At 33.2% G+C, this 11,749-nt stretch overlaps 1 protein-coding gene and 1 long non-coding RNA gene across 7 annotated transcripts in view; one reads left to right on the forward strand and one right to left on the reverse strand.

Annotated features, from left to right (window-relative positions):
* pgap3 (post-GPI attachment to proteins phospholipase 3) overlaps positions 1–8,228 on the reverse strand; it is a 33,653-nt gene extending 25,425 nt beyond the window's left edge. For all 5 annotated transcript variants that reach the window (XR_015503220.1, XR_015503219.1, XR_015503218.1 and 2 more), the window contains 1 exon segment: positions 7,946–8,228. Coding sequence is in view for 2 of the 5 variants with exons in the window: in NM_001114591.2 (NP_001108063.2) it covers positions 7,946–8,126 (181 nt within the window). In the remaining 3 variants the exon portion in view is untranslated.
* LOC147841281 (uncharacterized) lies at positions 818–4,183 on the forward strand. 2 transcript variants are annotated; one of them, XR_015503898.1, is made up of 6 exons: positions 818–1,043; positions 1,290–1,433; positions 2,145–2,261; positions 2,355–2,396; positions 2,718–2,848; positions 3,188–4,183. It is a non-coding gene; the product is annotated as an uncharacterized LOC147841281 (long non-coding RNA). The 2 variants fall into 2 exon arrangements; XR_015503897.1 differs by having other exon boundaries at positions 907–1,043; positions 2,718–2,804.
* Positions 8,229–11,749: the final 3,521 nt, after the last annotated feature.

Consider the following 11,749-nt stretch of genomic DNA (forward strand, 5'->3'; position numbering starts at 1 on the left):
TAATTTAGACAATTCGTACATGTAAAACATTATTTAAATCTAATTTAAATGTTTTTATATTATGTTCTGCTATTGTATGTGTTACTTACATTATATATCACACACACAATTAATCTAAAAACTGACTGAACACACTTCGCTTAATTATAGTTTATTATGTTACATTATTTATGATCAATAGTCATTTTTAGAAATGTTTTGCTCTGGTGTCTACTACTGGTCTCTTAGTAGTATCAATAGTAGTAGTCGTTATAGTAGTATCAATAGTAGTAGTCGTTGTAGTAGTATCAGTTGTAGTAGATGCTGTAGTAATATCTATAGTAATAGTCGTTGTTGTAGCAGTATCAGTTGTAGTAGACGCTGTAGTAGTAGTAGTAGCAGTAGTAGTAGTAGTAGTAGTAGTAGTAGTAGTAGACATTGTAGTAGTCGCCGGTGTGGCTATAGTAGCAGCATTAGTAGTAGTAACATTAGTAATTTTCTGTAGTAGTAGTTGGCGTAGTACCTGTGATAATAATTATTATTATTATTATTAACATTATTACTGTTGTTGACAGTTGTAGTTCTTTTCATCATTACCATCATTACATTACTATCATTGTTGTCACTCGTTACCACTGATTGATTTATTTATTTTTCTGTATCTATATATATATATATATATATATATATATATATATATATATATATATATATATATATATATATATATATATATATATATATACTGTTAGACATTTCTGTAAATTACACAGTTATTTACTGTATTTCACCCAGTGTAATACTGCAAATTTCTTTTACGGTAAATAACTGTATTTACCGTTGCATTATGGGAATTTAGTGTGACGTCGAACAACATATACAGCGATGTACTGTATTTGTAAAAATTTGTGTATTATACTGTATTTTCCACAACTGCTTCAACGCCACCTTGCGGCGATTCGACTACTCTGCACCACATTTTGCCTGAGGACCCTGGAGCAATTCTGGAGGACAATTTATTAGTGTGCCTGAAGAACATACTGGATTTAACAAACTTTACTCTGGTAAGCTGAGGCAGTGTTTCATTTTACAGAATGTTTTGTGGACGAGAATAGAACAAAGTAAAGTATAAAGTTGGCTATTATTATTTTCTCTGGCTTGGCGTTATTTCGCCCATTTGAGAAATATATCATCTATTAAGATGTTACCTTTATTTAATTTATTACATTATACACTACTATTACTTTAAATAAGACTGTTTATGACTATTAGCCATTGTTCTCGTCATATCTTTTTATTTATTTACATAGGAACCGGTGTTGCAGCGGGTTTTGGTTTAGGAGGGAACCAGAGGTATGCAGACAGTTTTGGAGGACACTTAGAACGAGACAACGGTCCGGCAGAGAGTGTTTTCCCCCAGAAGAATATGAATGAAAGACCATCAAATAATCCAGGTAAAAGCGCGTCTGTCTGTGCTGACAACACTCGACATTGATTTGAGCACCTCTATTAGCATTTGTTTGCTCAGCAACATTGGCTGAAGCGATCTTAAAATGGTAATGTTAACTGTTAGCTAAACTGAGCTAAGTTTATACTGAATTGGACTCAAACTCATTTTAACGTGCAACGTTTAACTTATATTGATTAATACTATATATATTAGACGTTGTGAACTTATTTTTCTCTGGTTTAGAGTAACTTATAACGTTAGCTTGAGAAAATAACATCGCGACGTAACCTATAAGAAGGTTAACGTAAATCTATACAATATGCATAGAGGTAAAGTTGGTTTTATATTCGCACATTCGTTCATTTAGAAGACTCTATACTGTTTACCATGTTACTTTGAATATTCGATCAGAATTAGCATGCCAGTATGACTTGAAATCAACATTAACACTGTTTATTTGACCGTGAGCATGTTGTACTTTGATAGTCATTAGCTGCTAAAATGATTTCGCTATTTAGAGTTTACAAATAATACTTTTATGAAATTAAATTATTAAGGGGGAAGTCTGAATCTGCTAATATAAAACCAATTTTACCTCTATGCATTATGCTAATAACCACATTTTTGCTATTTATTGTTTGCTAATTATTTTTTATCACAACTCTTGACATTTGGTTTAACATAATTGTTACCATTATATATTTTTTCTGTTTAGATATGGCACTGGCACAGCAGCAGGTTTTGTCTGAAGAAACAAACAGCATTTCGGAGGAACATCTTGATCAGCACAGCCTTATGCTTAAAAAATAAGCAAGACCAGTAAGCAACCAAGGTAAACAAATAAAAAAAAAAGTTGTGTGGAGGTTGTGGATTGTAGCATGGTATTCTTATCTGTATTTTTGGCTTTTTTGTGGTCTCAATATAGAATACTGGGAGCCTGCCTGTGCAAACTGGACCTCATACAACAGTAAGTACTGTACATCTATTTGTTTCTCAATATAGTAACGTTACTTTTAATACCAAATGTGTCACATGTTTAGTTGCTAGCTAAATAAAAAAAATATTTTTCCCTTTTTTATTAAACTATTTAGTAGGGTTTTTTTCATCTTTGTTTATAATATTTTTGAGCAGATTAAGGTCTGTCATGGGTCAGACATTTCAAAATACAATAATTAGTATTGGGATACATGCATTTGTCTATGTATTAAATGTCTTTTTCCCCATTTCATGTTGCCTAAATATTTTGTAATAAATAAAATAATACAAATTTTTGTATAAATAATTCCAGAGGATGAAACAAAATGCACAGCAACAACCAGAGTGAGCCAGAAGATAGCAGGAGAAGTAGTGAAGAGAATGACAACCATGAACAACAGTGAGTTATCCTTCTTTCACCAGCTAACTGAGAACTTGGATTAGGTGAGACACTCTCAATAGTTGTATCAGTATTCAGTCAGTTTTAGTTTATTAGGAATACATAAAACAAATAGTCTAATCTGTCCTGCAGTGAATCAACCCATCACAAATGCTACAATGTTTTTGTAAAACCTTGTTAGGAAAAAAATAAACAGGACATTCTGGTTAGTTATCTTTTAAACATGGTAGTGAGCAGGTTATGAGCAGGAGCCAGTTGCTCAGTACCAGCTGAAAACTAGCCCAACCTAGCTGCCATGCTTCAAAATAATTAACCAGTATATGATTTATTTTTTTTAAACAAGCTTCTTCTATGCTTATGTTAGTCTGTTTCTCCTTATCCAGAGTTCTTCATAATCCGGGACTGGGCCAAATCCTGACCAGATGCTGTGGTGGTCATGGAGGAGTGAATCCTAAAAGACACACGTGATCAATGAGTTTCCGCATTGATCCAATGGGCCAGCCTGACCACCCGCTGGTGAACTTTCAAGCCTCCGGTGCCTAGACTGCGGCCTTGCACAAGTTTGGCTAGAGGAGAACTGGTCGTGCCCAACTGAGCCTGGTATCTCTCAAGGGATTTTATTCTACACTTTTGTCAGTTGGTGAAGTTTGTTCCATGCCACTGTCGCCACTGGATCGCTTGGCTACGATTGGTGGATCGGTGGATTTGCTCTTCAGTGTTTGGACTTTCAGCAGTGACATTTACTGCTTCAATTCTGAAAACTGGACTGAAGCAGCTTCAATTTACAAGAACTTCTATGTTAAGCTGCTTTGACATCATTGATCTACATCGTAAAAGTGGAATAGAAATAAAGATGAATTGCATTTGAACATGTGAATTCAGACCTTGTTGAGCATTTGACACCAGAACTAGTAATATTTTAAAGTTGGGTTGTTTCTGAGTCGGCTAATAGTTACAAATATTTATTTTTCCAACAATATGCAATTCAGAAGTTTAAATTTTTATTGTACATGTATGTTCTAGTGCTTTGTGTGATTGATTTATTTTTAATGTGTTGATTTTATTGCTTAATGTAATTTTCACACATTTTCCTTAAATGCTTTAAGCATTATTAATGTTTTAAAGAATGGAATATTTTGTAATTGTGTCTGGTTTAATGTCAGTAGTACTTAGTACAATTGGGGTTTTTTTTCTCAACAATATGCAGGTCAGACACTTAAATTAGTTTTGTACATGTATGTTAATGTGCTTTGTCATTTTCAATGTTTTTTTTCTTAAAATTAAATATTTTGAATGATTGAAATGTAATGTTTTTACACATTTTTAAGCTTGGGTTAAGCATCTCCAATGTTTTAAATAAAGAGTGTTTATTTTGTTAATATTTTGTAATTGTGTCTTTTTAGGTCTATAGTATTAAAATAATATTAATAAAATTATATTATAAAATATTTAGGACAAAATTAAAAGGTTTACAGTAGCTAACTGTTAACTTAGGTTTTTACAGTAGTTAACCATTTTCAGACACTACGGTAACATGCTGTAAACGGATTTACAGTTGTATACTGTAAATCTAAAATACAGTAACTTACTGGCAACAGTGTTGCCAGTAAGTTACTGTAAAAACCCTTTGAAATGTCTAACAGTGTATATATATATATATATATATATATATATGCATTTAATGATGGTTATAAATGTTATTTATGTGTGTGTGTGTGTGTGTGTGTGTGTGTGTGTATATATATATATATATATATATATATATATATATATATATATATATATGTATGTATTATATGGATGTACTCAGATTATACACCTAGTTACCTTTACATACACACACACTCGTATTTTAATGTTGTTTTGTTCTCTTTGCATCTGATCCCATTTTGTGTACTATTTGCATATTCTAATAATATATATAATATATATATACATGGTATATAATAATATATATAATAATAACATGGTAATAATATATATAATAATAATAATAAATAATAATAAAAAAAAAGAAATGTTTTGATCTAAAAATAAGATTTCATGAATACAGTTGTGGGCAAATATTATTCGCTCCCCTGTCAAATTTGTATTCTTTTGCCAAGTGATGTTTAACAGAGCAAGGACATTTTCACAGTATTTCCTATGATATTTTTTCTTCTCGAGAAAGTCTTATTTGTTTTGGTTTGCTTAGGGAAAAAAGCAGATTTTACATTACGCATATTTTAAGCTCAATATTATTATGTTGGCAACATGCTGTAATACTACTCTGTCCTCAAAAAAAGACAGACTTTTCTTTAGTCATTTCATTATTTTAATTTTCATTTATTTTTTGTTGTTGTTTATGCAATTATTTGGACTATTTTGAAGGTACTGTGAGTTTTGGTTGTTGTTTTTTAATGAAACCATCATGGACCACTGATTTAGCCTAAAATATTTTTTATTTTTCTTCTAAAGACACCAAAGTCACCTACATCCTAAATCACTAAAAGCAATTACTCATTTTTGTGTGAACTATACTCTTTAAGAAAAGCATGGTCATTTATACATGGTCTTTTTTTATAGCTCAAAAGGAAACAGAACGAACAAACAGAAAAATAAATGTATGTTTGTTTAAAAAACAGCACAAGCTGACTGGCTGGTCCAGTCTAGTTGAACTGGTCCCCCTGCATGCTGGTATTTAACTGATTTGGCTGGTCTCCAAACGTTTCCAAAACCCCTTAAAATGTGCCCATAATCTTTTTTTCTGTGTAAAGTTGTATTTAGTAGTTTTCATATTTAATGACATGGTGCGGGAAAACTGAATTGAATGCAGTGCTTCTTGTACAATCTAAGAGCCCACTTTATATCGTATATCAATCAGGCACTGGAGATCGATGATTTTTAAAGAAAACAGACCTTTAACAGCATACAATTTACAGGCAGCGTTTGACCCAGCTTACTGCAACATTAAAAGTCCTTCTGCATATCTCTACATATAGTATACCTTCAAGCCTGTAGCCAGGGGGTGTTCGGGTGGTTCCAAAGACCCACCCCTCACTAACAAAGGTCCAGAATTTACGACCAAGCAGAATCCTCTGTTGGCTGTCACTTCAGGGTGACTTCAGCTAATTCGTTTTGGCCAGTTGCAAGAAAACATACAATCTGACGTAAGAGAAGTCTTCTTTCGCCACTGTATTGTTTTTAAATAGAGAAAACATTTTAGTAACTTTTATTCTAAATCTTTTAGTTATTTTTTATTGTAATGGCCAAATTCTGACTGAGGAAAGTTGAATGTGCTGGCCAGTTTGTTATTTTCCTAATAAATTAAAATAGGCTACAGCTTTTTTATTTAAAATCCCTGTTCATTTAAGATTCCTGTTTATTTCCCTAATAATTATGGTGTAATTAGTTTGTATTTTAAAATGTCTTTATTCTAAATATTTAGGGAATATTTTTGCCACATCAAAAATTGTGATTATGATGACCACCCAACAAGCTGATTCAGCTACAGAAAATAGTTATCAAAATGTCACTATGTATAATGTAGTATTAAATGTAGTATTTAAATCTCATAATTGAATAGAAAACGAGACGAATAACTGAAAATGGTCAACTTTTTGAGAAAAAAGAACCAGGCTGGCTACAGGCCTGAATTAAATCACTGTATCTGCAAGTATTGTTGACCAGGAGCCTGTAGCTTAATGACAAAGTTTAACTATTGTGATTTTAAAGTTTATTGAAAGTATTTCTTTAGTTTTTCTTCTGTTAAACATATCACTAGAGTTTAAAGCATTCAGGCACATTAAACAATATAATTTGTTGCTTTAACAAAGACTAATTCAGTTACATTTTAACAGTGAAGACTGTCATTTTACATTAATGTTTTAAATATTTGTGTCTGTGTACTGCCATTTATCTTGACAAATATTTATTTTTTTAAATCTCTCATTTGTATGTTTTCCCCCCTAAAAATCTGGTTTAACGTAAATTTTAATCTTTTATTCAGATGGACTCTACTATAAAATCAACCCAAATATTCTGAAATAGTGAATTCTTGAAAAAAACGATGGCATGGGCCGGTTTAAGATTCTGGCGGTGTGATAAGCTTGGATAAAAATATTACGGTTTCACAGCATTGTAATGCTCTAAAATAAGTTATTTTAAAATATCTGGGTATAAGACAGAAACTTTCCTCCCCATTGAACACAATATATATTTTATTTTGAGAAACATTTAAACAATTTTGGAGCAGTTACCTCATCAGGCTAAATAATTTAAATAAATCATTGACTTCTTTCGTCTTTGGATTTCTTCACAATTTAAGACAGCATATTTGGATATCTTTGCTGATGGAGATACTGTTGTCCTTACAAACTAGAGAAAAAATAAATTTAAAAAAATCTTACACATACAGTTAAAGTCAGAATTATTAGCCCCCTGAATTATTAGCCCCCCTGAATTATTAGCCCCCCTGAATTATTAGCCCCCTTGAATTATTAGCCCCCTTGAATTATTAGCCCCCCTGAATTATTAGCCCCTTGAATTATTAGCCCCCCTATTTATTTTTTCCCTAATTTCTGTTTAACGGAGAGCAGATTTTTTCAGCACATTTTTAAACATAATAGATTTAATAAGTCATCTCTAATAACTGATTTATTTTATCTTTGCCATGATGACAGTAAATAATATTTGACTGGACCTTTTTCAAGACACTTCTCTACAGCTTATGTGACATTTAAAGGCTTAACTAGGTTAATTAGGCAAGTTAGGGGAATTGGGCAAATCATTGTATAAAGATAGTTTGTTCTGTAAACAATCGAAAAAATATAGCTTAAGGGCACAAATAATATTGACCTAAAATATTTTTTTAAAGTAAAAACTCTTTTTATTTTAGCCAAAATAAAACAAATAAGACTATTTCCAGAAGAAGAAAAAAACAGGAAATGCTGAGAAAAATTCCTTACTCTGTTTAACATCATTTGGCAAATATTTGAAAAAGAAATTTACAAAAGGGTTAACAATTTAGACTGAAAAACAAAATACGGCAATGTCTACACTGTTTAAGGATATCATAACATTTTCTATTAACCTTTGTGAGAAATAGTTCAGTTAGCAGACACTCAGACAGTGCTGTTGCTTATAAAAATAGGTTCCACTACCTGTGAGTGCCATGTATGGAGGCTGAGTGGACTGGAAACCGCGCAGCCGGGCCCCTGTGCAGTTTGTCCGGACGCAGTGTTTGACGCAGTCCCGGTAGACCGGCTCTTTGTCCCCCTGAGAGGCGCTGGCCAGAGCGGACAAGAGGAACGCCGCGGCCGCGAGAAACATCAGGCGGGTCATGCTGCTGTCAGTCCGGCCGCTCACAAGGCACAACAGCGCAACATCAGGCCATTACAGTGAGTCTAACGAGAGTCCTGTAGACCGAGCATGACAGTAGCTACTCGCCGCCGCTCTGACTGCTGCCTTTATACAATTGAATGTATCAGAGCACCTTTTGTTTGCTTTCCGGCAACAAGTTTCATACGCGCATCACAAGAGAAACGTTACATTTCAATGGGGAAAAAAAAGCAAACCCGGAAGTGTAATGGAACGCGCATGCGCAGGCCTCTCGCTTTCCCCTGTACTGACGGACAAAGTTAATGAATAGATAAATCAATTGAAAGTGATTACGTTAATTAGAAAGGTGCGATCCCTCACTCTCTCTCTCTCTCTCTCTCTCTCTCTCTCTCTCTGTTTACATAATCATGAGTGCTTATTTATCGAATATACGAATAATTTGTGTAGCTCTGCTAAAATATAAGGGTAATTCTTTAACTATACGGGCACTTTTATGTCCCTTTATTAATCTGAGGTCGACACAGAGGAATGAACCGACAACTTATCGAGCACATGTTTTACGCAGTGCATGGCCTTCCAGCTCCAACCCATCTCTGGGAAACACCCACACACACTCATACACTATGCGGACAATTTAGATTACCCAATTCACCTGTACCACATGTCTTTGGACTAAGGGGGAAAACCGGAGCACCCGTAGGAAACCCACACAAACGCAGGGAGAACATGCAAACTCCACACAGAAACGCCAACTGACCCAGCCGAGGCTCGAATCTGCAACCTTCCTGCTGTGAGACGACAGCACCTACTGCGCAACTGCGTTGCCGTCCTTTGATTACAGATCCAAAAATATATATAATTTTGTTCAAATTTCTCCTTTTTTGTCAAACTAACAATAAAACCTACTTTTAAAAAAATTACTACTTTCTATTACATTTTTCATATTATTCAACCTCCTTTTAGTTGTCAAAATCACTGTTTTCACCTTGTCACACACTCAGAGTTTTAAACTTCAACAATGAAAATAACATCTTAAAATATTATTCATCTGGTATATATTAATGTATCTTAATGAAGCACTAGTCAAATAATTTAAATATTTTATAGTTATTAATGTGAGGCTATTATCAATATTATTTTTTAATATAAAATAAAATATAAAATAGCTGTCGCATAGTATCAGTGTAATTTCCACCACAACACTGATTTGTCGCTTGAAAAAGTTTGTGTGAAAGATTATTGAGGTGGTTTCTATGAAAATGAATAGTGACATCTGAGAACATGTTCAAGATGGAGGGAATTTACATTTTCATCAACAACACATGAAGAAAAATCAAGATAAATATTGCTTGATAAGGAAATACATTTATTCTACATCATTTCCAAACATGTTGTAATTTCAAAAATGTTTTTAAAAACCAAACAAAATTAAGATAAATAAGAGTGTTTTGTGTAAATGAAAGGCTCAATTCAAAGCTAATTGGTGAAGCTATTTTTCACTTTTTCACAATAAACTGTTTTATGTCATTTCCACCACATTCAATATTTAAAAACAAAAATATTTAAAAAGTTTTTATCCCACATTTAAAGGGTATTCACAATGTATAAGTTCATGCTCTATTTAATATACAAATTCGGTTTATTTATTTTCTAATAAGCTCTTAACTAAATTAATATTAAGCTTTAGAGTGTGACAGGTGTACAATTCAGCATACAACTAATTTATTTAATTTAAAAACGTATAATTATTATATATATTGCGGAAAGATTGGGTAAACTAAATACAAAAATCATCTTAGACAATGTTTGACTGCCATAATTTATTTCATTTTGAATTAAAAGCTGTATATTAAGATGTGGTGGATTTGAAAAAGTGTTAAAGATTAACAATTTCTCTTCTTATCTAAGTTTGTGTTCTTACAGATCTTAAAACTAGACAAATTGTTTAAACTTATGAGGCTATGTTATGGTAATTTTGAACAAATTGTTTTTACTCAACTTCACAAGGCTAAAAGTGCTTGTTGAGGAATTGCCCATAAGCTCTATAACATGTTTATAACACAACTGTGAAAATAACATATAGGCCTACATGAATATTTCACATCAAATTTTGTTATAGTGGACTCAGTAAATAAATAAAACTGGCCACTCCCAAGTCTAAACCTTGAAACTAACTTTTTTATGTTGAACAAAAAAAGAGATATTATGAAGAATGTTGGAAGCCGGTAACCAGTAATTGACTTTCATCATTTTAATGTGTTTAATTTAATTTAATTTAGTTCTGTTTTTTAAACTTTATTAATCCCCTTGGGGCAATATATTTCAAAATGGTGGTGCTTCACATATAACAAGAATGACACACTAACATCAACACTTAACATCAGGTACAAAAAAAAACAAAACACAAAAACGAATAACAATCCATCGATTAACTACATTTATTACGTAACCTAATTGCTTCAGGCACAAAAGTAAATGTATAACGATTTCTAGAACATCTTATTGACCTTAAACATCGACCAAGGGGGCATCCACTCAAGGCTGGTTGGCTGGATTTAGCTGGTTGACCATTTCCAGGCTGGTTTCCAGCCATTTCCAGGCTGGTCTTAGCTGGTCAGGCTGGAAAATGACCAGCTAAATTCAGCTAAAACCAGCTTGACCAGCCTGGTTTAAGCTGGACATAGCTGGTTTTGGCTGGGCTCCCAGCCTGGCTAGCCTGGTCAAGCTGGTTTTAGCTTGTCACCTGACCATAAGACCAGGCTGGAAATGGCTGGAAATAGCTGAAAACCAGCCTGGAAATAACCAAAACCTTACATTTTACAGTTGAATTAAATGGACTTTCAGTCATTTTCGCATAAAATACATTGCAAGACTGAGTAAATACTTGTGTAAGTTTTGTGACACTTATGCTAATTAAGCACTGGCACATTCCAAGCACATGGTGGTTCCTTCTTTCCTCACTTCTGTGCCATTTGCCTCACTTTTACCATGTGCTTTTCACCAAACACAATTTATATACACATAAAATTGTCATGTTTGGTCTCCTTTGACATTTTCTGACCTCAAATAGTGGCAAACCCAATAGAGACCAATCTGTGTACTATTGTTTAGACACACCTTTAGGAGGACATGCTAATGTACTTCTCCCCCTCTTTATCTTCTCACCTTTAGTTTCATGTCGGCTGGTTTGGGGGGCTGGGTTGGTTTTTCACTCATGTTTGATAATGCTCAGGATTAGTGAGAATGGCTTTTACGCAATGGTGCTTGTATGCTCATACAATGAAAAAGTACTCTTACTGCAATGCAATGCATTTTGTTAGTTTCTCTGTACTGTACGTTAGTATTTCAATCATCTGTATATTCTTGATATATCCTGAAGTTACAATTCACAAATTAGTCAACAAAAGATTGGGAAAAGTTATCTGGTCTGAAGAGCCTCTATTTCTGTGGCAATATTTGGATAGGGTCAATAAAACTCAATCCATTGTGTAGGAACATATGGGCGATATTTTTCAAAAACTTTAATAAAGCATTTTTGAATAATAAAACAAATTATGTCAATTAATCACTAAAAATAATGTTGTATGATGTGTATATAGGAGCATTTTGACTGCCAGTATATTACA

This window comes from Danio rerio, chromosome 12 (genome assembly GCF_052040795.2).
Source record: "Danio rerio strain M-AB ecotype USA chromosome 12, GRCz13ab, whole genome shotgun sequence".
NCBI lineage: Eukaryota > Metazoa > Chordata > Actinopteri > Cypriniformes > Danionidae > Danio > Danio rerio.